Consider the following 27968-nt stretch of genomic DNA (forward strand, 5'->3'; position numbering starts at 1 on the left):
GCTGGGTAATTTTTGAAAAGATTTTGAGAGTGTTAATAATGACAATGTCTAGGTTTGAAGTTTTCTAAGGAGAGAGGCAAGTATTTTTTCTTTTCTACATTTATACACTTGGTGTTGAGCACTTGCCCAATTACTTCCTTGGGATAAATTCCAGTGAGGGAAATTGCTGAGTCCAGGGGAATGTGTATTTTAGACTTGGATGTATTGACTACACTGTGTCCTGGAAGGGTTTTATAACGAGTTTATGTTCCCACCAAGAGTGTTTGTGACACCCCAAGACATTGTCACTCCTGGGGACCTTTACCATCCTTGTAGGTGAACTTGACACACACATAGGATTGAGCTTTTGCACCTTTTTACATATCTATCATCAACTTGTAGGTCTGTTTTGGGTCCCTTTATTTCTGTTGCAGTGGGGGGTTTTTTGTTTTGTTTTTTTTGGTTTATAAGAAAAATATTTGTTAAATAGAGAAGTGAGAAAATGTGTAAGAGTGACTCTTTTTCTATTTATGGCAGGTTTGCTTCCCCAGTTCAGGCTTTGCTTCTCGAAGTCTGTTAACGAGGCCTTTGCCGTACACAAGTTTACCATGTTTTTGTTGCTGTTGTCAAATTTATCAAGCTTTTCCTTTATGGTTTCTATCATGTTTCCAAAGTCTTTCTCCCCCTCAAGGCAGTCGATTTATTCTCCCATATTTTCTTCTACTCTTATGGTATCTTAAAGAAGAAAAGGATTAATCGTCCTGAAGAATTTTTTTTTTTTGCGTGTGGTATGTGAGGTCTGGCTCATCTTTGTTGTTCCAGGTGGACTCGTGGGACTGATGGTCTCAAAGCATCTCTCAGGAGGGCGGCGGCAGGCAGTGGGGGATGAGGGGCGCCGAACACGTGTGCTCTGCAATGGGTCCGCTTTCCGCCAGCTCCCACTCGGTGGCCTGCCACCTGCTTCCCCGCCCTCTCTCGGCAGAGTGTCCTCGGCTGTGGGCTGGGGGTGACTGGGTGGGCCCTGGGCACAGGACATGTGCACAGATGTGGGGCTCGCAGGGCCCCTGGGAGCAGAGAAGTTCCCCCAGGACCCACAGGAAGGGGGGAAGGAACAGATCTCAAAGCCTCCCCCACGGTAAGAGTTCAGGCTGCTGTGGTTCTTACCATGTGTTCCGCAGGTGGGCCACTTGCCTGGAACATCTACTTCAGTGGGGGGAGGGGGGCAGTGAGGAGCCTTGGGGGGGGCGCCCTGGGCTGGTCTGGTGATGGGAGAGAAGAGGGTAGAGGGCAGTGCTCCTCAAGCCATGATGTGCATACAGGTCCACTGGGGACCCTGTTTAGACAGATTCTGGTCCAGCCTCCACCCCAGGGGCCACCTGCGGAGAAGCAAGGGGTAAAGCCCAGGGTAAGCAGCATGACATGACCGGTCCAGAGCAGCGGTTCTCACACTCGGGGCATCAGAATCCCCTGGGGCTTGTTCAAACCCTGATGGCCGGGCCCACCCTCGGAGCCGGGCAGGGCTGGACTGAGGATGTGCATTTTGGCACAGTTGTAGGGGGGTTTGTTCTCAGAGGGCTGGGCTACCCCACCTGCCTGACAAGGGGCTGCACTCTGGGCCCAAGCTGCACCCCCTGCGTGGGGTGGGCACCGGCACCTGGCTGGGGTGCCCTGGGGTCCCTCAGAGCCCCGGCCTCTCTCTGCATGGGCCTGCCCATTGAGCACGTGACCCCCACCTTCCTGTACTTCAGACCCCCCAGGGGATGCCCTGAATGGGAGATGCGGCTGGTTTCTGACTTGGAGTCTCTTGTGGAGACCCATACCCCTCCTGGAATGATTCTTGGGGGATCATCTGGTTCCCCCATCCTTTCTACACAGAGCACTATCAGCCTGGGCAGGATTTCCACGCCCACAAGATGACAGGGTTTGTCCAGGTTTGGAGTTTGGAGGGTGGGCTGCCCCCACCCCCTGGGAGGACCCTGGGTGGCGGACGGGCGTGTGGGCGGCGCTGTCCCTCATGGGGGCGGCTTGGTAGTTGCCCAGCACCAGCGCTAACGCCGTGTCCTTTGCCTTGCAGCGCCAGCCGACAGCTCCAGCCTGCTGGCCCCCGAGGGCACTGCCACGCCGGGCCTGAGCCGCCCACCGTCCGACAGCCCCACAGGCGCCCTGCTGCCTGCCGCACACCCGTGCCGCACATCCCCTGAGGGCACCCCCCACAGCACGCGGGTGCGGCCAGGTCCCAGGCGCGTGGCCCGCTCCGCCAGCGACCCCACCTCGTGCGCATCCAGGATGGCAGGTACAGCTGGCCCAGCCCCGTGTCCCCAGGGCATGCCTGGCTCTGCCCGGACACTGCAGGACTTAGTGCCCCCTGGGAGTGGAGTCCAGCCCTGCGCCCTGCCTCAGGGCCACACGGGGAATGTGGTCTCGACGTCCAGAGCCTGTAAGGGGGGCGGACAGTCTGGGGCCCCTGCTGTGCTCCCACCAGGCTTGCTGCTCTGGCCAGGAAGGCGGGAGGGAGGAGGAAAGGTTTGGGGTGATGACAGCCCTCCAGGAGGGTCCGCCAGCCCCGACGTTAGCCTGTGGGCTGCACACCAGCTCTGGGGCACGAGAAGGTCCTAGGGTCAGGCAGGGCCCACAGTCTGTATCTGTCTGTTAGCTGGGGTGGCTCTCCCCCCAGGACCAGCCTGGGTAACACACCTGTGGGAAGTGCCAGTGTCTGCTGAGCAGTCTGGTGGGACCAGCTCCACGCAAGGTGTGGCTGCATCTCGGTGACAGCGCTGTGGAGGTGGGTGTCTGCCAGCCGATGCCGGCCAGGGCAGACACGGGTGTGTTCTCGACAGCACTTCACGGGCGCCCTGGGCCGCACTCAGTGTGTGGCCCAGAACTGCGTCAGAGTCGCCCACATGAAGTCAGCATGGCCAGTGCCCTCCCAGGCCGGGGGACCTGGCACCAGAGTCCTGTGCCCGGCAGCCCAGGAATCTGCACTTCAACCAGCCCCCAAGGGGTCTTGTACGTCCTGAAGTAGGAGAACCCCCATCTCCTCCCGGGTTGCTACTTTTGAGTGGGAGGATGGCGGGCTCTGTGCCAGTAAAGGCCGGTGAGCCCTTGGCCACAATGCCATCGCCGTGGGGACTTGTCCATATAGCACAAGTGAAGGAACCTGGAGGAGGCCAGTGGTGCCTGGACTGGTCAGGGTCTTATCCAGCTGGACCCCAAGGAGACTAGATCCCGTCCCGCCCCAGAACCGCGTCCCTGTGAGGAGCCAGCAACACTCACAGGCAGCTGCCCGGAGGTGCCCTGCTGGGAAGTGCTGGGCTTTGCTTCTGCAGCTCTTCGGTCCGCATCCCTCCCCCCGCCCTCCTGCACCCACCTGCCAACTCACACCGAGACGCCTCTGCCAGAACCTTCTCCTGGAGATGCCCCTCGGCTGGTGTACTCCTGGTTCAGATGTCTCTCGCCCTGTTAGGGCTAACACTCCCCAAACGGGGCTCCCTGATGACTACACCCCCACACACACCCAGTGAAGTTCATGCTCCGCAAACCCTGACAGGTTAGGGATGGACTTGCAGAGCAGCGGTGGCTTGATTACAAGTCGTCACCCCTGCATCCTCCTCACCGCCCTGTCGCCTCAGCCTCCTCTCAGCTGCGTGACAGTTACTCTTGTGCACATGCCTCCCAGGGGCCCGGACCCCCAGATGCAGATGGGGATTGGGATGAGGGACACTGGGTTTGTCAGTGGCACCGGCCTGCTACCCTGTGCCCGGGGCCACGCTGAGGAAGTGACGGGCCCTGGGGACGCCACCTGCCCCGGGTGGGAGCCACCTGGGCGCCGGCTGGCTTAAATTCAGGAGTTTTCCTCTGCCGCTCTTGCATCTGAAATCCATTTCTTATCCTCAGGAGGGTTACTACGGTGTTATCGGGAATTCCTTTTCCCCGGCTGTGTGTTAACTGAATTCTCTTTCTGGTTAAGGCGATGCCTCGTCACACACCCCATCCTGCAGCCAGGATCTCGAAGCAGGACTGTCCCGGGCTGCACGGGGAACCGGTGAGACGCTCTTTTTCTGAAACCCTTTGATAACCACAGTGTGGGGGGCAGGGGTGACCAGAGGTCCTTGGCTGCCTTGTGTCTAAACACAGCCCCTCCCAGGGTCACCCAGGCACGCGATGCCCCGAATCTCTGGGCTTTGGAAGATGGGCCTGCCCTCCCTCCCCTGCTCCCTTGGCAGATGTATTAGAGGCTACAGCTGATTTAACACCACACAGCTGCTTGTGTCACTGTATTTATGAGATTCTCTTTGGAGGGGAGACGGGCCCCCGTGTGGATCTTATACAGTTTCACATGCTTAATTGCCAGGCTTGCTCGCTGCCACCAGAAATACCCCAGACCACCCAGAACGTGTTTCCTTGCGTGACTTGAAACGTAGATTGAGCAAGCCAGGTCTTAATCTGGTCCTTGGCGAGTTGGTCACAGCTGACCGCCCGGAGCTGCTTTCTTTGGAGGGTCATCTGGAGCGGCCGAGGCCCGCTTGTAGCTGGTGCCATTTCCCTGCCCTTGGCCTGGGGAGCATTGAGCACAAGGCCCTGGGCTTCGGGCGACTCTGCTGCCTCGTGAGAGGTGGCTGCTGTCTCTGCCCTTGACGTGGGGAAGGGGCTGTCATTGCCCCTCTGCCACCCTCAGCTCTGCTCTTAAGGCAGACATGTCTCCAAATGCCACCCAACCCACAAGGGCGAAGGTCACTGAGCTGGGGAAGGATGAGAAGGGGCAGCCCCCCTGCGAGCTGGGGAGTTCCAGCAGAGAGGCACACAGAATGGAGACCCTGCCCCGCCCTGCCCTCCTCTCCCTGGCCGGCTTCGAATCTCGCCCTCCCATCTCTGGCCCTCGGCTCCAGGAGGCTGCGGGCCCTCTAGGTGACTGCAGGCTGAACTCAGGGCTGCGAGGGGCCAGGCCAGGCCAGGGGACATGCGAAGCAAGGGCCAGCTGGGGAACACAGAAATCCCAGCGGAAAGCTTGTCCCAAGCATCCCTGTTTGCTTTTCAGAGGAGTTAGTGGACGGCTACCTTCTGTTTTGTGTCGGGTGTTTTCAGATTGTGCGTTTTCCCTTGGTTTCCAGCTTCCTTGTCTCACTCTGTCATGGTTGCCTGTGCCTGTCGGCCCCAGCTTTCACCCCACAGGGAACCAGAAGCCTGGAAAATGGACCAGCGGTTAAAGCCAGAGGCCTTACAGACAGTCTCCAAAGAGCGGCCGCACTCCTTAGTGGACAGCAAGGCCTACGCGGACGCCAGGGTTTTGGTGGCTAAGTTCTTGGAACACTCGAGCTGCTCCCTTCCTGTGGAGGTGAGGCATGTGTTGGGCTCCACGCACTCGGCCATCCCCTCCGAGGAGCGCCACATGGAGGAGGCCGTCCTCAGCACCCGTGTCCTGGACCAGCTGTGAAGGCGCCTCCGTCTGGATGTGGACATGGATAGACCTGGTGCCACAGTCCCTGCCGGGGACGCCGAGCCTGTGGGGAGAGGCTGCTGCCCGGGTGGCTCAATCCTCCAAGGGGACCCCGTCGGCTGTTTTCTGGGGGCTGACACTTCCTACCTGCCCCAGTGATACAGTGGATGACTCTCTCGTGTCCATTGTGAATTCTTCCCTGTTGTCAGGCAGGTGGCACCTTGAACTAGCCACATGACAGCGATCCAGTGGCAGGGGACACACGTGTAGCTAAAGAAACTGAAGCCTCTTCACAATCGGGGCCATGGAAGAGTAGGAGTCTCCCGCAGCCCAGTCCCCACCCCCCGATTTAGTTTAGTGTTTACAGGGGTGGAGGAGTCCGTCAGGCACTGAGCCTGTTTCCCCTTGCGGTTTGAAGCAATGATCAACCCTTTCTTAGAGGCTGATTTTTAAGAAAATAAGTCATTCTAGCCCAGATGGCAGCGGGGGTCCAGCCTTATGCCCGCAGGGCGACAGGGCCACCCTGTGAACAAACGTACAATGAGGGACTCCCCAGGGGGGCCCGGCCACCCTGTGGCAAGGGGCTTTGAGGGACGCCCCCCCCCAACCCTGCACCTTGTCTCCCGGGCAACCCCTCCCTGCCTCTCCCCGCTCCAGGGCATTTTCCCAGCTTCCTCTCTGGCTGTCTCTCTACTGTCTCTTTAACCAGCTCAGCACAGAACACTTTGAGCGGTTATTTGCCCCGTAACAATAAGCCCCCATGGCGAGCCCCCGGGGTTCTCCCACATCTGCCCTCGCCAAACTGGCCTCAAGGGCTCTCTGATGACCCAGAGCAGCCCCTTCCCCAGCCGGGTGGCATCTGCTTTGGAAGATGCCGCCTGTCGACCGCTCCTTTCTGTGAACCACCCCCACCTCGAGCTGGGTGCACAGAAGCCTCCTCGGCCACAGCAGCTTGGGTGCCCTGGACCTTCTTGGCCCCCCGGGCCGCCCTGTTCTGGCGACCTCAGCAGCAGCTGCTTCCCAACCAGGGTCCTGGAGCAGCGCTGTCCTCAAGGACTTTCTGCAGCCATAGGGATACCTGTGCCATCCTGGAGTGTGGCTGGCGGCTCCTGCGTGGGACAAGGGAGCCGGAGACCACAGCTCTCAACCAAGAGCCCATGGCCCAACACAGGGAGTGCTGGGGGCGGGCTGGGAGGTGCCCAGCACTGCCGGGTGTCCAGCAGCCCAGGGCTGTGCCCCCCACCCCCGTAGCCAGTGTGCTGGGGTGTGTGGCGGGAGCAGGGATGGGGCTCGCGGGGGTGTTTCCAGCCCAGACATCCCGAGGAGCCCCTCGACATCAATGTAGGTGGCCCGCGGTGCCAGTCAGCTGCCAACGCTTTGCTTTCTAATGTTATCATTGGTCACTGCCGTCCAGAGGTGAGAGCTGGACCAATATATAAATCAGGCCTTGTGACGATAACCGAACTTCTCCGCTTGAGACATCACAGAGGAGAATTTATGAGCACTTTATCCAGACTATAAAATGGGAAATCTCTACTCTAATTTTTCTCAACTGAGGGCTTTTGAAGTCCCCAAAAGTAAATCTCTCTGCAGGTAAAGTAAACTGATGGTTTTTCCAAGGGGCCTCCCCTAAGCCTTCCAGCAAAGCGTGGATGGCCCCAGCGCCCTGGCCTCTGCATCAAGGCGTCTCTGGGGTGGCAACCAGAGCTTAGCAGGCTGCAGGGGTCTCACCTGGGGGGGGGGGCTCACGTCAGGTTTGGGGGCTCAGCAGGGCCCTGGGCCGAGCCTGCAGGTCTCAGACAGGCTGCCTCTCGAGTGAGGCCAGCCCTTGCGTCCGCCCCGCACCTCACGGGCATCAGAATTGTTACTCTGCAGCGGGATGGGTGACCTCCAGGAGGCCTGGCCTGGTGCTCTGTGTCCTTTGCTTCCCCTCCCTGCAGGGGGCCATGTCTCCTGCCTCCGAGCACCTGCCACAGCCTGTGCCTCCACCTGGGTGCAGGTAGGTACTCTGGCCCGAAGCCCACCGGCCGGCCGTTCTCAAGTGCTCAGCCCTCACACGTGTTCTCATGCTCAGTTTTGTGTTTGTTCTCACAGCATCTCTATCTTGCGGGTGAGCACACTGTACCCAGTTCTACAGCGCTGGGCTGGCACCTTCTGAGGGCCCACGTCAGCTCCTGCAGGGCCTAGGTTCCTGGATCCCAGGAAAGGTCAGGTGCCTGGCAACGGGTTGGGGTCTGACTCCCCAGCCCGGGTACCTTCAACCCCACTCTGCTCAGTGGCACCTGGGAACCAGCGGCCCCGGCATCGAGCGCCCTGAGCCCCAGGCTGTGTCGGCTCATGGCCAAGGGGAAAGGCAGTGTCCCCCCGTCACTGGTGCGCCCTCATCCACTCGGCCCTGGTCTCCCCGCTCTTGTTAACACATCAGCAGGCAGGTCCCCACGGGCTGCGCTGGAAGCCGAGGCCCAGGATGCCCCCTGCACAGGGCCCGGGGCCTGTGCTCTCCTGGACCTCCCCCACCAAAAAGAGGGCCAGCACAGGGCCCGTGCCTGTCTGGCACTGCCATTAGACACCCCCCCAACCCAGGGACCACAAGGATGCTGGGATGGAGGAGCTCCAGACCCCTACTCTGTGGCAAACAGGGGGGCGCTTATCCTTCACAAGGACTTAAGGGCTCCTTCAGCTGGTGACAATGATACAAATTAAATGCGTGTAACAAACCACGTAAAAGAAAGCTTATTTCGAATGGATATTTTCTCCCCCACAGCTGTATTGATCCACAGATGCTGCTATTAAGGCAGAATTTATAGGAAATTGTTTTCAAGCCTGTTTGTACAACTGGCAGGCTGTATTTATTTAATGTACCTCAAGGTGTTTTCATAATGATCAGTGTTTTAATAAAAACTATTTCTGGCCTCTGTGTCTCTGCGGTCTAACCAGGACAGACAGATGCCGAGAGCCGTGTGTACTGCTGGTGACCACGTGCCGAGCGAGGGCTCAGGCCGAGCGACCGACCACGGAGTGTGACCCACCCCTGGCACGCGACTGTGTTTCCTAACATCCTTCTGGAGACAGACGCTGGGGGTGTGAGGTGAGAGGGCAGGCGCCCGGCCCACAGCTGTCCCTCTGTGGGACATGTCCCCCAGCTTCTGGGAGGGATGCAGGCCCCTGGCTTAAAGCTCTATTTTTTTTTTTTAATGTGTATCACATGATGGGACACCTACCCCCACACCCCACACCCCCGTCATCTGCTAGCCATGGGTTTCCTCTCCGGAGCCCATTCACCTGCCTCATTCTGGGCGCTGCAGGGCCATACCCCTGGGCCCCCCTGAGCCGAGGCCCCTTCCCTCCAGCTCTCACCCCGGGGTGTGGGCCATCCCTGCCTAGTGGCTCACAGCATGGAACTAAGATCCCGGCCAGAGAAGGGGCCCAGCTTGCCCAATGTCCCTTGATAACATGCTGGAACACCACCCAGGGCTTCTGACCAGAGCCCATGCTCTCCCCAGCTCCCCATGTCAGGGGACACCAGGACCAGGACGGTGACCACAGAACGCAGTCAGTGATGGGAGCACTGCCAAGTCCTGCTATCAGGCAAGACGGGCTGCAGGGCGGCCCCAGGGAAGGAGCCAGGCTATAGGTGGGCCGGCTTTCTGCTCTATACACACACACACCTCTCCCAGAGATGATTCCCATCTGAACCAGGAGAAGCCTGAGCCTCCCACTCTCCCTTATCCAATTAGTCAGGAGCTTGTCTCCTGCGGGGATGGTGCCTGGAGCCCTCAGACCTGGCAGGGAGGACCCCACCGGGAGCCGGGCTGAGAGGGGCGGAGTTAGAGGAAAGCTGGGCGGCCACTTCTCCGTCAACAAACCAGCCACACGGACAGCTTTCCATCATGACCTCAGGTTTATTAGTGGTATTAGCGAGTCTTCCCAAGGTCAGCTGCATGCAACACACAGGTCACCCTCATCCAGTGGTCCTAGAGCTTAGTTACTGCATGGTAAGGCTTCTTAAGTCACAGTGTATTCTTCAAGGCCTGGGCCAAAGAGAGAGACTTCCGGACAAAATGACATCGTGAACACTGAGCTCTGCGGGGCGGATCTAGACTATGCTGCACTTGACCTACACGCACTGGAACACTGCTCACGGTGACGGCACCCGGACGCGCAGGGCCCCGGGGACAGCAGGCTCCAGGTGTCTGGGGAGGGTCTGGTTTCCGATGGGGGAGCTCACGTGTGGATGCGTGTGTGTAGACAGATATTGTAATGAGGCCGCCGGCCTGTGTGGGAGGCTGCCCGGGGGCGTCCAGGGGCCAGTGGACAGGCGGGCACAGGCAGCAGACGTGGTCACGGGTCGTCGGAAAATCCTAACGTCTGAAGAGCAGTTTGTTGTCAAATAAAAGTCAAAATGGTGATGTTGTCTAAATAGGCATGGAGTTTTGAGGTTGTGGATATCACCATTTATGTAACTCAGGGATGTCTCCTCTCTTGGGAAATAAAACCACGTGTCCCCCAACTTCAGTGACCAGTCCCATCCTGAGAGCTGGCTGCCCACACTCAGCCATCGGGGCAGTCGGGCGCCCTCCCCGCAGGAACCCGAGCCCCAGCTGAGGGCGGGGCACACCGCTGCTGCCCCCTGGAGCGCGCTGTCCTCGAGGGGCTCCCCACACAGCCGCATCCGGGGGCACCCACGTTCGCCCTCCACGGCTCCACACCACACAGACGTACAGACAAACCCTTGTCCGTCGCAATGAGAAAATTCAGAATGTGGCAAAATAGGTGACTGTTCTACAAAGACGGGTTCCTGTGACTCTCCTTGGATAAAGACCCCTTTTTGTCCAAAAAAAAAAAAAAAGTGGGTGGTGAGGGCATGCCCTTCAGAGGAGCCAGTGTCCTCAGGTGGGCTGTGGGTTCAGGGGTCGGGTCCTGGGTCCGGCTCCCACTCCTTGGGGTGCAGGCAGGCAGCCTAGATGTACAACGGGGTCTCCTGGCCTGTGAGGAGCCTGAACATGGCGGCAGGCATGGTCTTCATATGGATCTGCCAAGGAGAGAGAGGGGCTGACCCAGCCCTCCCTGCCTCCGCCTCCCGCCCCCGTCCCCCCAGTGCGAGGCCAGCGATGCCCAAGTCCCCTGAGCGTGTCCTGTGTAAAGTACCAGCGTCCAGAGGGGAGGAAGAATGACCTGCGCGCTGTCAACAACAAATTGGCACTTGTCATGGGCGCTTGCCATCTACCTCTGCAAGGATTAAAGCAGGTGCCGCTGCAGCTGCTGACTTTCAACACCCCCTGAAAGGGATTCAGGGTGGAGATCAGGAATGAGGCCCTCTGTGCTCTGGGGAAAACTGGGAGAACAAGTCTTCAGATAGTTAGACATTTTCAGGAGCCAATTTTTTGAGCCCAATTCTTGCATCTCCTCATATCTAGAAAAACACTGAGATCCTTCCTGGTGACGTCTGCTCCTCGTGACTAGAAGTAACCCTCAGGAGACTAGCAGAACCTTCTGCAAAAAATATGTGCTCCATTGCATGTCCTCCCCCTTCATCAAAATCACATGTATACTGACCTTCCCCCCGCCTCCTCGGAGCAGTTTCCCAGAGCTATATGAGATGCTGTCTCCCGGGCTACAGTCCTCATTTTGCCCCAAATAAAACGACTCACAACTCTCATGTTGTGCATTTTTTCAAGTCGACACCGTGGTCACCACCCCCGATGGCGGCTTAGAAAGCATACCCTGACTGCGCAGACTGTGACCTGGGCGCCCCATCCAGGTCTTTAGAGGGTTTTACACGCGATCAAGGGCTGGTTTTCCCTTCAGCTCAAGCTGACAACAGGTGCATAAAAAGTTGGACTTTTGACTGTGCACCGAGCTGAAGGCAGGCTGGGGCGCTCAGGCCTCCTTGGAAACTGCAAGGGGCAAGCTTTGCCTCGGCGTGAGACCCAGAGGCTCACACACAAAGTGCGTGTGCGGCGGGCGGAGGCCTGGAGCCCCCCAGCCCCTGGGGGTCAGTTAGCAAATGAGCCTTTGGGGCCTGACCTCAGTCCCTGGCACCACAGAGGCTGGGTACGCCAGCAAGGCACAGAGACGGCTGCCCGGAGAGGCCAACCGTGGGGGACACGTACCCTAAATCCCGCCTGGGCCCCGGGCTTTGCTTCTGCTTCCTTTAAGCACTCTGCTCCGCAGGCTAGCCCGGGACCCGGCCGTGCTCAGGCCCCTGTGGGTGACCATGGCTCTAGGGGGTGGGCTGGCAGACCTCCAGCGCCCAGGGAGAGGCGGCCGCAGGTGCAGCCACCCCCAGGGGCGTGCAGCCAACCCCCCGGGCCTGCCCTTCCTCGGGCAAGCCGTTCTTAGGCCTTATCTGACTAACCCAGATGGCCAGTCTGGCCAAAGCGTTTTCTTGTCACCCAGGCTCCCCACCTGGCCCCCAGCACCAGGATCTGTCTGATCCACTTAGATGTTTGCTCCTTCATCAGCCTGCGATGGCTTTTTCCACCAGAAGATTCATTCTAATTCTTCAATCTGAAACCCACCCCCAAGGCCCAGCAAAACACCAGGTCTAGTGATCGGTGACTCATTTTCCAAATGTGCTCAGGGATGATGGAAAGCACAGGCAGACAAGCTCGTCTCCCAGGACCAGCCAGTCCAGCGCGAGGTCCGCCCAGGCTGAACGGCTTCCAACACCCTGGGCCTGAGGTCCAGCCTGATTGATACCCATTCACCTCAGGTCCAGACAGTCGGACGCATTTCTCCCGCTCCCAGCCCAGCTCCCCCGGCAGACCGATGGCCCCAGCGAGGCGGCTGTCTCGAGGCATCTACTTAGGACAATTGGATTTTCCTTTCTTTGAAGCCATTTGTAAGAGAAGGCTAATGGCGCCTACCTGGCCCCTCCTTCCTGAGAGCTGCTGTCTGCCACCACCCATGCAGGGAAACAGGCCTCCTCCCCCCACCTTGGGACTTTCACAAAATACTGACTGGGTCAACGTGGCCCCAGGAAAGGTGTCCTGACCAGACATGATCTGAAGGCCCCTCAGGGAACAGCACCCTGCTCCCCCCACCAGCCTCCAAAGAGGAAGCCGTGCCCTCTCCCCACACAGCCCCTGGGTCCCCACCGCCCTCAGAATCAAACCTAAACTCCCCGCCCAGCACCTGCCTTCACAGCCGTCCCGTGTCACCCGCCACTCAGCGCGGTCTGCCCCTTCTGCGCTGCTGTCACCCAGGCTTCACCCAGGGAGATACTCACCCATTCACCCTGACTCCCCGCTTCCCACACACAAACACACACACACACACCCGCACCGGGGAGGCCTCCTTCCCAGCACTGGGCTGGTACCCCCACTCCCAGCATCTTACGTCCCCCGCTGAGGTACCCTGCTCCCTCCTGAGCTCCCCGCTCTGTACCCCGTCCACCCTCACGCTGGCATGGCACCGCACTGATGCCAGAAAGCAGCAGAGAAGGAGGCGGGGTACAGCCAGCAGCGTGGGAGTGGGGAGCACCGCAGGGCCGGCCCACGAACGCCCGCCCCCGTCCCATCAGCCACAGGTACCCGGGCTGAAGAGGGGATGCCAGAGCCCGCCTGCAGCAGGCTCCTCCGTGGGAGACACAGCCGTGCTCAGCTGATGCAGCCCCTGGAGGAGGCTCACGGAGGTCCAGGTGGGAGCACGCCAGCCAGCAGACGTGCCCAAGTCCCCGCAGGGACAGGCTCTGCCAAGAAGGGAGGCTTTGCTCTGGGGTGCTTCCCCAGCACCTTATACACGCCCTCGGGGGTTAGATGTCGGCCATGGAAACATCTGGGCTCCGAGAGCCCGGTTCTGGCTTCGGGCAGTGACCTCTCACCTCTCCCACCGAGTTGGACAGCGCCTGGACGATCTTCTCGTGGGCCGTGGCCACCACGCTCTGCCCGTTGATCTCGATGATGCGGTGGCCCACACGGACGCCGCCCCGCTCCGCGATGCCCCCGCGCATGAGGCTGCAGATCTAAGCGACACGGGGGTGGGGGGTGGTCGGGTCAGCCCTGGGTCCCCGCCACGCTCGCCAGTCGCCTCCAGCCCCCAAAGACGGGGAGGAGAATTAATCACATGCAGGATGAAGCCCCAGGGCAGACGCTCCTACATGCCGTCTGCCGACTCAACAACTGGGCGGTTACGGTTTGGAATGTGTTTGAAAATGGCTGTGGGAGACCCGTCCCCCCAGCCCCACCGCCCTCACTGGTTGGAATCTGCCCCCCCAGCCCCAGCCACCCGGAGCCTCTGTTCCTGGGTCGGGGGTGTGGAGGCCGGGAGGTGTGCAGGTAAAGCCCACTCTGGCAGATTCGCCAGCAGCCACGCTGCTCCTCTTTCCAGTGAAGACGGTCACTGCTCCCCTGTCACGGGGAGGTGGTGATTTCACCAGCCGACAAATGGAAGGAGATGATGCAGCCTCCATGTGTGTGAGATCCACTAAAGATTGGGTGTCAGAAGGTGGGGTCCATGCAGACAGCAGGGAGGGCCCATGGAGAGCGGGGGCGGGGGGCAGCTGCACCCGGGGGGTCCCCGGGGCCCTGTGGGAGCCATGGGAGGGGGGCTGGGATGAAAGCACTGCAGCAAGAGAGGCTGGGGTGGGAGGGAACAGGCAGGGCGCCAGGCCTCGCATCCACCCCCAGCCAAGGGCAGACGGCAGCGTCCCTGGGGCTGAGGCTGCCCGAGAACAACCACACCTGCACTGGAGGTCTCCCCTGTCCACCCCCACCAGGCACCTCTACCCTGGGCCCCTTGCAGCAGTATCCCAGCCATCCTGCCTGAAGGCTGCCCTGTACCAGACGTGTTTGAGGATGAGGAAGGCCGAGCCCAGAGTCTGGTGGGAGGAGAGGCCCAGGCTGGTGGGACTCTGTCCCCCGAGTGCCCGGGGGACACCCCGCATCACCTGACAGCCTCATTGTACCCACGGAGGCCTTGGTCTGTAAGGTTTCCTCAACCCAAAAATGCCACCAGGAGCTTTTTAGGGCTTTCAAGGGGTCCTCGTATGATTCTGGTCAGCATCCTACAAGGTCAAGGGTCGGCCTGCCCGCAGGAGGCGCAGGTGCAGGCAGGACGGCCAGCCCTCCCCCAGACTTGGTGTTCTTCCCTTCCCACTGCGAGGCTCAGCGCTGCGAGGCCTCCTCCACGCCCTGTGATGAATGCCGCCTGGGGCCCCTACCTGGGTCATAGCCCCTTCCCATCCCAGCCCTGGCCGGGCTGCTCCACTGGCTAGGGGCTGACTCTCCACCCCCAGACAGGACCCCTCCAGCCCAGCTGCCCGTGCTCTCCCTTGGCACTGGCCTGGCATCTTCTGAAGGCTGAGATAGGCTGAAAGGCCACTGACCCCAGGCTGGCCCTGGCACCCCTGCAGGACTCCCACCTGTCATCTGTTTTGTGGTCTTTCCAGATCCACTTTGTGTGTGTGTGTGTGTGTGTGTGTGTGTGTAAATCCCAGTGCGGTGCCTGAAGCCCTCGAGGTCCCTCCCAGCCCTCAGGACCCCTCTCTTCTAGAAGGAGACACAGATGCAGGCTGATGTCACAGCCCAAGGCCACTCGTACAGCAGAGTGGGCCACGGTCCTGGACCCCAGGCACCTAGGCCAGACCAGACTCAGGGTGGAGAAAGAGAAGCGGCCTGACCCCACCACCCATTTTCCAGTAAGGGGAGCACCCACCCTGTGCTGTGAAGGCTCTGCTTACCTGTCAGTATTAAGGATTAAGTTTTATCCCCTCCGCCCACCACCCAGATGATTTAAGGGCATTTTAGGCCCTTTTAACTCGCTCTTCAAAGATCCAGGCTTCAGGAAGACCTGGTAGGTGTCAGGCAGGGTCCAGATGCTCCTGAGGGCAGCTGGGACACCCCGTAGCAGGTGCTGTTTCCCTAAGTCCCTAGTGGTAGCGTCTTCCCTCGTGGTGGAGATTTGGGGACAGAAGGTAAAGAGGGGAAGGGGACAGGGAGAGGGAGAAAATAGCTTTGCACCTTAAGAGGGCGTTGCCAGGATGATGGACTCAGACCCTGGCAGGGGACCTCGGCTGGAACCTGGGGGGCCAGGCTGGCAGAGGGGAGCAGGAAGTTTTGAGGAGGGGGCCATGTGGGCACACACCTGCACACATGCACACACACACACACATGCACGTACACACGTGTGCGGGCGGCAGCCCTTCCGAAACGAGGCGTGCCCCCAGAACCCAGGGCCTTGGGCTGCTCTAATTTCTCAGGGTGCACCTCTCAGGAGGAACGCTGGTGTCTCCCAGCTGGGGACGTCCTGATCTCTTCCATGGTGTTGTGGGAACAGAGAGGAGGGGTCCATTTAGAAGGAGCATTAACTGGCTCAGCTGGGGCCTGTCTGCAAATGAATGCCTTGTACTTTGGGCGTAATGAAGCTGAAAATGGGAAAAGCGCTTGTGCAGGACTAACTCAGGGGTCAGCAGACTTTTCCAGGGACGCGGGGAACTTATCTGCGGGGCCCACGTGATCCATGGGCTCTGCGGGCCCTGCAGTCCCAGTGGGAGGAAAGGCGGCTGGCTGGCCACGACAGGGCCTTGTAGGCACCTCTGTGGCTTGGTTATTGACACCCAGGACCCTAGATGCAAACAGGACAGCCCCTGCACAGCTCACAGATGGCTCAGGTCCACGCGTGCGCTCGCCCACTGACCCCGACCACGCACTCCAGCATCTGATACGGGCAGAGGGCAAGCTCCCCACGACAGCCGTGCAGGCCAGCGCCTGCCCCGCCACTGCCCAGACGGGAGCCTGGGGCAGGTCCCTTCAGCTACCTGTTCCTGCGTCCTCATCTGTGCATGGGGACAGGGGATGCCCTCCCTAATCCAGACCAACGCACAGACACAGGCTCTAGAGGGAAGCCCCAGGTTTGCTGGAAGAGCCGGCCGGATGGTGGCCTTTCCCGGGTCCTAGAACTGACAGACACATGGACTGACACCCCAGACAGACGCCCCAGCAGGCCTACAAGTCTTACAGCAATGGAACTAGACAGACTGGAGAACCAGAAGTCCTGCACGCCCATGTTCACGGCAGCTCGGTTCACAGTAACCAAGTGTCCATCAGTGGAGGAATGGACAACCAAAATGGGGCGTTTCCACACAATGGAACACGACTCAGCCTTAAAAAGGAAGGAAATCCTGCTACACATGCTACGACGTGGATGAACCTTGAGGACATTTTGCTGAGTGAAACAGGCCAGTCACAGATGGACAAAAACCGTATGATTCTACTCATATAAGGTACCTAAGGATGCCATATTCAAGTTCACAGGGACAGGAAGTAGCACGCTGGTCACCAGGAGCTGGGGGAGCGGGAGGTGGGGAGTCAGTGTTCACGGGAACAGACTTTCAGTTTTGCTGATGGAAACAGTTCTCGAGATTGGTTCTACAACAATGTCAACGTTCTTAACGCTGCTGAACTGCGAGCTGGAAAACGGTTGAGATGGTAAATTTCACGTTAATTGTATTTCACCACAATTGAAAAAAAAAAAACAACAGGAAAAGCGGATGTTCCAGGAGAGAGTCGGGGCCAAAAGAAAAGGGGGAGAGAGAGGGGCAGATTTCACAAGGTAATCCAGCCTCTCAGCCACAGGGCCTCTCATTTTAAAGGAAAGACAAGCTACACTGAGATCCTCAGGGCCAGCGCTCAGGCTGGCAGCCCCCAAACACACGCACCCGAGTGCGCGCGCGCACACACACACGCACACTCACGCACCGGTGTGCGCACACTGACAGCCATGCAGAGGGCCCCTCCCCCTCACCTCTCACCTGACAGCACCCAGATGTACCTGATGCCCCAGCGCTGGGACATACTTCACCTAGCTGCTCACCCCAGACATTTAAGCAGGCACCTGCCCCAGGCAACGTTTCTGGAGGCATCAGGCAGAAAACGGCAGCGGGTTTGCATTGGGGCTGACAAATACCACCTCCGGCCTGGCATTCCGCCACCTGCTCTCCAGCCACCGCCTCCCGGGTGCTCTCAGGGCGAGGAAGCCCCCCGGGAGCCACCACGGCCCCTGCCTCCTGGCCCCTAGCACGCGCACCCCCATTCACAGAGGCAGGATGCCAGCTGGTGGGTGGGTGGCGCTGGGGGCCACGTGGCTCCTCGTCCACAGCTGGCCCCAAGCGCACACACCGTGGGACTCGGACCCTGGACCAGCAGCAGAGGCACCGAGCAGTGGGCGGCACCAGGACCCCTGTGTGCACACCTGTGACCCGGCAAGGGCAGCCTGGCAATGCTGCCTGCAGAATCAGGGGGTAATATTTCCCCAGTTCCGGACCCCAGATCTGCTGTGACCCTGAACCCCACACCCCCAAACCTTCTGGGAAGCCCCCCTGGCCCCAGCCTCCCAGCCACTCATACCAACCTGGGAACATCCCCGCACACCCCCGCCGCAGAGACCCCTCCTGTACCTCCCCAGGGATGCACCCCCGCCTGCCTCCCCTCCCCCATCTCTGAGAAGGAAGGCTCAGGGCCAGGCCACACTCAGGCCACCCCACACCTGTCCTCTCCACTGCCTCCCCTTCCTCTCCCGCTTGCTTCAATTCAGCCCCCACAAAACTCTAGTCAGAGCCCCCCTTCCTTGTGTCTCCTCCTCCCCCTTCCCCACCTCGGTCCCCATGGCCTCCCCAGCTGTGTGACCCAGGGCAAGTTACTAAACCTCTCTGTGCCCCAGCTTCCTGACCAGTCCCCATGCTCCTTATTAGGCTGTAGTGAGGATTAAAATGAACAGGCTGGAGGGAGTATTTGCAGGGGAAGGATTTTGCTTTTCGGTGGTGGTGGGGGGGGGGCGCATCAGGCCCCAAGAACAGGCAAAGCCCTTGGCCACCCCCCAGGAGCCTGGCCTTGAGGGGAAAGCCGGCCCTGATGCATCACGCTGTCCCCCTGCAAGGCTCGCAGCGGGACAGGGCTGCATCTTATAAAGACCATGAACCAGGCCCACCTGGATGGCGAGCTCCCCAGGGCCATGCAGGAGGGAGAGCCTGGGCCCCACAAGGCTGCCCAGCAGGGCAGGGGCAGCCCTCAGGGTCACACAAGCAGGGCCCATCTCAGGGGCTGCCGGTCACTGACAATCCTCCCTACCACCCACCTGCCTCCACCCCAGGGAGAGAGGTCCTGCGGACAGCACCCAGGCAGGCCCTGCATGGTGACTCAGGGTGTCAGGGGCAGGTCTAAGGCCCGCCCAGCTGCTCCCCGGGCCTGGGGTCCAGGCCCATCCACACGGTGCTCATAGCAGCTGCAGGCAGGGACCCTGGGCAACCTCCTGCACGGCCCCGGACACATGTGTGTGCAGAGCAGCCGGGCAGGGTGGTGCTAGCTGGACCACCAACTGGCCAACTCCCGGGGCAGATGCCACGTTCCAGAAAGAAATTCTGAGGGGGTGCAGACAGCCTGGCTGGGCCCCCGTGCTTGGGTATGGTGCCAAGGGGCCTTTCTCCTCTGCAGAGTTTGGGCCCAGTGGGCCCTCCTTGGAGGTCTCGGTGTACTTCATGGATTTTCTCAATCTGACCAGAAAGCTTCAGTGACTTGCCCAGTGTCACACAGCTGGCGAAGTACGGCCAGTGTCAGCTTCAGATGCACCCACACCCTTTCCTTCTTCACCTTGGGCATCAGCTGGACCACCTTCCCGGCCAGCCCTGTGTTTGTGGGGCATGTGACTGAGCCCTATCTGGCCAGATGGACGTAGACAGAAATGGCAAAAGCCACATCTACACCCCCGTCTCCCCTCAGCTGCCAGTCAGACAAAGAGTGCCCTGGGGGAGGGTGAGCCTGGGCCCCTGAGCGACCCTGTGGCGCGAAGCCCCCTCCCACGTTGGACTGTGACCCAAACAACACATCAGCTCTCAGTCCGCTGAGATCTGGGGAACATCTGCTACAGCAGCAAGTGCGCCCTAACCCAGAGGGGACAGAGATGTCCTGTGACTCTCCCCGGCCCTGTGTAAACTCTCCACACTCCTGCACCAGGTAGTGATGGGGGATATTCTGTCTCATTTGTAGTCCTGTTTCTAGAACGTTCTCCCGATGTGTCCCCTCTGTGACTGTGGAGGGACACACACGTCTTCCCCCTCAACCTGACACCACCCCCATCCACCGCACTATCTCTTCCTTGGCTTTTTAGCACTCTGGGCTGTGGCTTAAGCGATCTGGAAATGACCGGCCTTCCCTATTCTGTCCTCCATCTGTGGCCACATCCCTCTCTGCCCACTGGGACCTTTGCAGGAGAAACGACCCAGGAAACAGAGCTCACGCAGGTCGAAGAGGAGGTGGGAACTCTGGAGGGAAGAACTCCAGCCTGAGGAACAGGCACAGACTTTTGGCCAGACCAGCACCCATTCAAGCCCAGCGTCACCTCCTCCTGGAGGCCCTCCTGCCTCCTCAGTGGCTGGGGCCCCGCCTGACACAGCTCAGGAACCTCACACACGGCTCTGAATGGGTGAGTGAATGAGCGAATGAACAAATGAATGAGTGGGTGGGTGTCTTGCACACAGTGACTCTGACACTGCCATCGGCTGCGGGTCCCAACTGCAGGGGTGGGAGGGCTCCTCTCTCCACTCCAGAGCAGGGGTCTGCAGAGAACAGCCACCATTGGGACGAGGGTGCCGAGGGCAGGGCTGGAGGGACCCATGCCATGACCACATGCTGGCCCGCCTGCCCTGCCTGGACTGGCTGCTGGCAGCCGTGCCCACTGGCCGGGACCTGCCCCATCAGACAGGAGCGGTTCTGGAGGGACGGAGACCTGCCCCCCAGCTCCCTGCACCAGGCCCTCCACGTGCACGGTGGAGGCTGCCGAGCAGACTCACGATGCCGTTCTGCACGCTGAAGCCCAGCTGGTACTTGAGGTCTGGCCGCTTGATGAGGACGGTGGTGACCGGCGGGCAGCTGACGATGTTGAGCTTCACCTGTGTCTGGTTCTTCAGACCCTGCAGAGCAGGAATGGGAGGCCCAGTGGGTTTCAGATGCCACTGGGAGGACAACCTCAGGGGCCTGGGAGGGTGAGCCAGTGGCAGGGCAGAGCCCCGTGAGCTGGGGGACCGAGCCAGGCAGGCCCCTTTCAGTCCTGGTGTCCCTCTGTGCGTGGATGCAGGCACCACCCTGACCGGATGCAGGGGTGCTGGGCATCCCAGGTGGCAGTGCGTGCGGTGGCCCCTGTGCACAACCAAGAGGCTGGCACCAGGTCACCCTTGGTGATGCCCAGGAGGGGCCCTGGCATGCTGAGTGCAGGAAGACTTCCTGTTTGGGAAGGTGGGGGCACCTTCCTCAAAACAAAGCATCCTCCAGTGATGGATTCTCATGCGGGGGGTGGGGCAAGGACAGGGTGTGGCCGGCAGAGCAGAAATCTGTCAGCAGGAGGCTCTGGTGTCTGTGCCGAGACAGGCCAAGGGAGACCTCAGGCCCCAGAGGACAGTGGATGTCGCGGCCGGCCATGGACCTGGGGTTGGGTGGGGGGAGGGGAAGGGGCCCAGCCTGAACGTGGCTGCAGCAGCAGGGAGCTCCTCCTCTGTGCACGTGCGCACACACACACACACACACACACACACACACACACCCCACCCCCATCAGAGCCCAGGTTAGAAACTGCCCCAGGAGCTGCAGGCCTCAGAGCGAGGGTCCCGGCTGGCCAAGCCTCTGGCACCTCTGATGAAGGCCTCTCCTGTGCCTGTCTGTCTGTCTAGCTACACAGTACCCACTGGGTCCCCAGGTCCAGGAGTCCCCTCACAGGGCCTTCATCTCTGAGTGACAAGGGAGAACAGAGGCCCATCCTCCAGCCCCGAGACCACAGCAGGGCTGGAGGGAATGAGCCGCGGGACAGATGGCCCCCCGTAGGCTGAGCCACTGTCTGGACCCTTGAACAGAGCAAAGGCACCGCCGTGCTGAGGTCTCCTTGGATGGCTGCCTGACGCTTCAGCCCAGGGGGCTCTCACAGACAAGCAGGGGCCACCTGTTTGCGTCCCCTCAGCGTGACCCTCTCTAGGGAGGGTCTGCACCTCCCGAACCTGCAGGCTCACGGGCCAGACGGTGAGAGCAGCCTCCCAGCTCAGATCCAGGCAGGGGAACCAACCTCCCTGTTTGCCCAGCAGGTGAGACTGTCAGCGAAAAGTCCCAGGCAAACTAAGACAAGCTGGTCACCCGACATCTACAGGTCCTCGGCCCCCACCTGGGGCAGCCCAGGTCCCTCTCTGATGTCAGGGCCGTGCTACAGTCTTGGGTTCAAAGCCACTGGGTGGGTCTCTCTGGGCTCAGCATTCTGGTGGGTGAGGGGTGATTACAAAGCAGCGAGGATATAGTGAGGTGGGGCCCCGCGCCCACCTTGATGATGCCCTGGCAGGTGGCGAGCGGCAGCCCCACCAGGCTGGTGCCGTTAATGGACATGATCTGGTCACCGATACTCAGCTTCCCCGAGCGGGCAGCTGGACCTCCGTTCATCATGTTGGCCAGGATCACGGTGGGCAGGATGGAGCCCCAGCCCGACTCCACCACCACCACACCCAGGATCTCACCCTTGTGCTTCTCCAGCTGCAGCTGCAAGGAAATGGGTAAGTAGGGTAAGAGAGGCCCACCTGAGATGGGGGCTGGGGGCTGGGCCTCTGCCCAGCATCCCGGAAGGACCAGCCCGACCTGGGCCAGGTGCCTGCCCTGCCCTCAGAACCGAGGCCACCTCCTCTCGGCCAGCCTGCTGTCTCCCTGGCCTCGTCCAGCTCTGGCTCCCAAGCCCTCCTGGGACCCACCCAACCATCCTGGGAACCAGGAGCACAGACCCCCTCCTCTAGCCCCAAGCTCGGCTCCAGTGTCCCGGCTCCCGCCCCCCCCGCCCCCCCAGACCCACGGAGGCTAGAGGGACGTGTTGTCAGAGTCCAGATGCACACCCAGCCCGGCCCCCGCTCTTGTCTGGAAAAGTCCTATTTTCTCTCTGCCTCACAGGTCACTCACAGAAAGCTGCCTGTCATTCATTCATTCAGCAACAAGCCAGGATCATTCACTCATTCCCAAGCAGTTAGGGTACAGGCCACCCCCAGGGATTTGCTCCTCTTCTCAGAAGAACTTTCTAGAGACCCCTGAGCAAACCCACTGGAACCTGCCAAGCCTTCACTACGGGCGGCTTCCCAGCACCCTGGGCAGAGCCCCAAGTTCCCCGTTTTCAAGATGCCTCCTGCACGCTTTCCAGAAACACCTCGAGGGGCTGAGCCCCCATCTAATAGCAGCATTAAAAGGCACATTTTCAAGGTCATTTTAAGACTGACCGTCAGCAGCTCCTTCCCTACAACAGCACCGCATTTCCCACGCAAGTGCTCGCTGCGAAGGCAGGGGACACACACCAGGAAGGCTCGACCCCGCCCGGCCTGCCAGCTGTGCCCCCCGCCCCGGACACCCACCTCTTTGCAGTTCTCCGAGTTGGAGAAGTGGATGAGGTCGTCGTTGTACATCTCCTGGGTGTTGATGATGTCGCTGTACTCCTTCTGGCTCAGGTCCTCGGGGTTGATGCCGTTGGCCCGCAGGAACTCCTGGTAGGCCACACTGAAGGCCTGGCCGATGGACTGGGCAATGAGCTGAGCCTGTGGGGAGGGGTGCCCAATGGAGACGGGCAGGTGCACGGGCCCCGAGGGGGGGCCACAGCACAGCCTGCACGGGGGCCCCTGCCTGGGTTCTGAGGAGCCAGAGAGAGACTGTGGCCCGGGTCTCTGCCGGGGGAGCCCTTCTGCTGCTGGTGCCTTGCCTGCCCCCACCCGAGCTCCCTCACATCCCAGACATCCTAAGACGAAGTACAGTTTCCAATAACGTCTGGGGAAATTATGAATTATTTACAAATGATCATAGTTTCATTGTTTTCACTGGTTGACTGTACTATATTTTCTTTTCACCCATCTTTTCTTTTTAACAAGTGTATTTTATTTATTTTAATATTTATTGTTATTAAATTAATTTAATGAAATTTAAATTAATTTATTTAAAATTAAATTAATATTTATTAGATAAATATATTTATTTGGCCCATGCGGGATCTTAGTTCCATGCCCTGTGCAGTGGAAGCATGGACCCCTAACCACTGGACCGCCAGGGCAGTCCCCCACCCATCCTATTCCAAACACAGACTGGGGGTGCATCCTCTGGGGAACGTCACAGAGACTGTCAGTCACCCACCCAGTATTTACTTCTCTGGAGCAACAGGACCCAGTCCAGCCACAGGGGGGCGGTGCGGGCAGGATGTGTGCCCAGCTGCTCTCGTGGGGCGTGTGGATGTGTCAGGCTGAGGCCAACGAGAAGCATGTGACCTTGGGGACACCAGCACAGGGCAAATCATGGAGCAAATCACTTCTTTCTACTTCAACAGGACCACTTCTATGGACTGGACTGAATCTGATACTGCAGAGGCCTGGACTCTGAACAGTCACTGCCAAAGCTTACATGCCACCTGCTGGTGTGCAGATAAAGGACCATGGGAAGTGAGGGCTAAGGACTCAGTTCCTGTGCCACGTCAAGCACCGTGGCAGCCAGGCAGCCGGGGGAGAGCAGTGGGACCCCTCAGCAAACCTCAGGTCAACAGGGCCTGAAAACATGTGGAATTGAGGGGTTTGGCCTGAATCCCATTCTTGCTCTACACGCTGCATGATTCTCGGGCTGCAAATGAATAAGCCTTTGTGAAAATAGCGGGCTGGGCTGGATAACAGAGGGAGAGCTCGGAGCCCTTCGATCCTAGACCAGACGGCCCTCCCAAATTGGGCCCCGAACGGTCTGCAGGAGGGAAGCCCGGGTCCACTAGGCAGGACCAAGCCCTGCCCGCCCCGAGGAGCAGCGTCCTGGCAGTTTGGCGGCTCTGCTCAGAGGGAGAACCAGCCACAGGCACGGAGCCCCGGGACCACCAGGTGGCGCCACTGGCCCAGACGTGGATGGAGACGGTGGAGGGAGCCCCGCGGTGGCAGGTCCTGGAGGGCACCTGGCCCGAGGCTCAGGCCAAGCTGAGGATCCAACGGGGCCTCCAGGCCCCCTCCAGGGGCCTCCAGGCTGGTCCCAGGATGGAGGGTGGAGGGCCGAGGGCCACCCAGAGGCCTGGATGTGCCCTGCCCCCCTGGGGTCTCAGGTTTGCTGACACCAGCTGCCCCCAGGCCTCTGGGTCCATGTTCCTCTGACTGGGGTCCCCTGGCTGGGGAGGGGGTGTGAGAGCATCACGTCGTCCCCCCCGCCCACTGCCCACTGCCCTGAGCCTCCCCTTTGAGCTCTGCCCGGTCGGCGCCCATCACCTGGGGGAGCCCCTGGGAGGGCAAGGTGGTCCCTGCCTGGGCTCCATGGGGCGCAGTCCGGGAACCTCAGCGTCTTCCCACCAGCGGCTGGCTGCAGTCTCCCATCCCCCGTCTGCCCTGCGTCCTGGCATCCCTGCCACCTGAGCTGGGGCCAGTCATGAAGGATCGCCCCTGCCCCCAGGTCACAGCCAAGGCTGTGGGCCCAGAAAGGTACGGAGTGTCACGGGGGCCTCCCCGAGGGGCTGGCATTGGAGGCTGGCACTCAGAGGGGGCCTCCTGCAGGTGGGCGAAGAGCGGGGGAGGCTGCCCTGACCCCCAGCCCTTTCACTTCTTTGGATCACCTGCACTGCCCTCCACTTTACAGAAGGGAAACGGAAACTCTGAGAGGGCCACCAGGGTCCTTAGGGCCAGCTTCCATTTTCTCCAGGTGTCCCCCTCTGTTCTCACTGGACCCTTGGATCCTTCACTCACCCCAGCAGCAGTCAGACCCTGATGGGGCCACCATCAGGGTCCGACTCTCAGGATGGCTGCTCCATCCCCTCACGCCCCTCCCAGCCCATCCTTCCCATGTGCCTTCAAGGACCACCTGGAGCCCTGCCCCCACCTTTGCTCTCAGCCTTCTCTCCCACCGAATAGAGAAACCCAGGCCACAGCAGCGCCCAGGGCACGGTGGGCACCTCGGAGCCCCTTCCTGCTCCCCGAGCCAGCAGACTGTTCACCCCCTGCCACTTGGCCTGCTTCTTGCCTCACCTGCCCATCACCACAGCCCTTCTCCAGGGCCCATCACATGCCCCCAGGCCGGGTCTCTGAGACTCCTCGAGCCATGAGCCAAACAAAAATTCCCAAGCAGGTGTCCACAGACATCCGTATAATGGTGAAAGGAACACGTGTGTGCACTAGTGAGTCTGTATGTAAATTTCCTCTCCTATAAATGTGTCATTGCTTCAAAGCACTTGTAGGTGACTTCAATTTCTCAGCAAAAAGGTCACTGCCTCCACCCACCCTGCATTCAAACATGAAAACATTGGGACCCTTCCCCACTGCTCCGGGTCCCTGACACACCCTCAAGTCCCTTGGTAACCGAGAATGCCCTTTCCAAGCATCCATGGAGGAGAGAGAAATTTTAAAAATCCTGCTCTGGCAACAGCCCCAAGAACAGCTCAGCTGCTGCCTCCTGGGTGATCCTGAATCAGATCTGCCCTGCGGGGGCAGCCCAGAGACCCCGCTCACCTCCTGCCCTGCAGCTCCCTTCCCCGGTCCCTTTCTCCCTCTTCCAGGCTCAGAAAGATGCTCTCATCCCATCCAAGGAAGGAGTCAAAGGGCTTATGGTCTCTTAGCGAGTCTGTGGTATTTTAAACATCAGAATTACAGTTGACCCATGAACAAAATGGGGGTTAGTGGCTGTGACCCTCTGTACAGTCTATAAAAAATCTGCGTCTAACTTACAGTCAGCCCTCCGTACCCGCAATTCCTCCGTGTCCGCGGTTCATGATCGCGGAGTCAACCAAGGCGGATGGTGTAGCGCTGTAGCATCTACTACTGACAAAGGTCCATGGGTAAGTGGGCCCTCGAAGTTCAAACCCATGTTGTCCAAGGGTGCACTGGATTTTCCAACTTCTTATGGCCTGAAATGGCCATGAGCAAAAGCAGAGGCGCTTCCCCATTTGCAACCCTGGAGTGTGGGGCGTGCATCTCAACAGAAAAGTTAGTCAAGGGCTACTTTATTTGGGGAGAACAAGGTTTTGTTAAAGGACCTTGTCAAAGAGCTCCTCGGCATATTTAACTATGGTTCCATTTACAAACAGCTCCTGAAAAACTTATTTCATGATGCGAAACAGAGCTGTGTTCATGGTCTCTGCAAACTCAGAGTGTTAGAAAAATCACCACTTCCACTGGAAGCGTCCATGATGGGGCACAGGATCCCCATCCTATACGCGCTTTCCTGGGACCACGGAGCCCATGGGGCCTGGGCCGTCGGGAGGGGAACATCACGCCCGAGCATTTACTTACATCCTCGGACTCAAACACGTGGCAGATCATCTTATACTGCTTCTTCCCCTCCTGGGCCCCAGGGGTGGTCTCGATGCAGTCCTGGGAGGCTGAGCGCGGCATGCGGCGCCTGGCCATCAGCACCACGATGTTCCCAATGTCCGCGATGTAGGAGATGGTGCGAAGGGCGTGGTCCATCATGGTCTCCTGCCGGGAGAGGCATGAGAGGGCCTGCGTCACAGGGAACAAGCCCTGAAAAACACCCAAGTTTGGGGGCTCTCAGCCTCGACACTCCTGACGTTTGGGGCTGGACCATTCCATGCTGTGTGTCCTGGGCACTGTAGGACATTTAGCAGCATCCCTGGCCCCCACCCACTAGACGCCAGTGGCATCTCCTCCGTCCCAAGTTGTAACGACCACAAAGATCTCCAGCTGTGGCCAGATCTGCCCTGAGGGACAGAGTCTCCTGGGTGGAGAGCCACTGCCCCAGCGAACAGAGCATTTTAGGGCAGTGATTCCCAGTCAAGGTGATGTGCCTTCACCTTAGCCCTGCAGCTTCCAAAATGATGCTCATGGGGGCATGATGCTGGGTGGGGCTCCCAGTCCTGTGGGGGAGGGGCAGAAGCTGAGGCCCATCCCCACCCGATCGGAGGCCGTCTGTGGGTCTGGAGAAGGAGCCTCTCCCTGCAAGGCGGGCGCCTGGCCCAGACTCCCTGCCAAGCAGAGGAGGAAGGCTCCAGAGCCAGTGTTTCCCAGGGATGAGCTCATCCCAGGAGCTCAAGCAGCATGGGCTGGGCAGGGGGTCCCGAGGCAGCCTGCCTGACTCTGATGGATGGGTCTCTGCAGCCTTTCAATCCCCCCAGGGCCCTGGCGGGCCCATCACTCTTGATGGCTTTTGTCATCTGGCAGAAATCTCTACCAAGCATCATTCCCGGGACCCCTATCTAACAAGGCTGCACACAGAGGCTCTGAGAAACTTATCAGCTGGTCTTTTATGCCTTTGTCCTCTTTCCAGAAAAGAAAATGGGGGCATTTCTGCAACCTCTGCAGCCCCTGTCTTCCTCACAGAAGCCACTTCTGCACACCTGCCTTCCTGGAGCTGCTGTGTTTTCTGGCCAGCTCGGGGTGGGGGGGTGCGGTTTATAACCACAGGAACCCCCCGTTCCAGGAGGGGCTGCTGGAAAGGGGACAGTGAAGGTGGCTCTTCGGCATCTCTTGATTTCCAGCCACTTTCAGAAACACCTGACTCAACCCCCAGGTGTCAGAAATGAGCTTCTCCCCATCTCCGAGCACCTGTCAGTGGCAGAGCCCGCTTCCTCCCAGACAAGGCCGCCCGCCACGTGGCCT

General features: G+C 59.8%; 2 protein-coding genes across 5 annotated transcripts in view; one reads left to right on the forward strand and one right to left on the reverse strand.

Moving 5' to 3' along the window:
* ENTREP2 (endosomal transmembrane epsin interactor 2) overlaps nt 1-5410 on the forward strand; it is a gene marked incomplete at both ends in the record, with an annotated part of 388800 nt that extends 383390 nt beyond the window's left edge. The window contains 3 exons of the mRNA XM_079699957.1: nt 2054-2272; nt 3947-4021; nt 5088-5410. Coding sequence (XP_079556083.1) covers nt 2054-2272; nt 3947-4021; nt 5088-5410 — 617 coding nt within the window. The remainder of the gene's footprint in view (nt 1-2053; nt 2273-3946; nt 4022-5087) is intronic.
* A 4963-nt stretch (nt 5411-10373) lies between these two features.
* Nucleotides 10374-27968, reverse strand: part of APBA2 (amyloid beta precursor protein binding family A member 2) — a gene marked incomplete at both ends in the record, with an annotated part of 66516 nt that continues 48921 nt past the window's right edge. For 2 of the 4 annotated variants that reach the window (XM_079700348.1, XM_079700345.1), the window contains 6 exons: nt 10374-10445; nt 13239-13379; nt 20199-20318; nt 21706-21918; nt 22770-22949; nt 26643-26828. In XM_079700348.1, coding sequence (XP_079556474.1) covers nt 10374-10445; nt 13239-13379; nt 20199-20318; nt 21706-21918; nt 22770-22949; nt 26643-26828 — 912 coding nt within the window. The remainder of the gene's footprint in view (nt 10446-13238; nt 13380-20198; nt 20319-21705; nt 21919-22769; nt 22950-26642; nt 26829-27968) is intronic. The other 2 variants (XM_079700347.1, XM_079700346.1) reach the window with 1 other exon arrangement.

Source organism: Hyperoodon ampullatus (assembly GCF_949752795.1).
Source record: "Hyperoodon ampullatus genome assembly, chromosome: 3".
In the NCBI taxonomy this organism is placed as follows: domain Eukaryota; kingdom Metazoa; phylum Chordata; class Mammalia; order Artiodactyla; family Ziphiidae; genus Hyperoodon; species Hyperoodon ampullatus.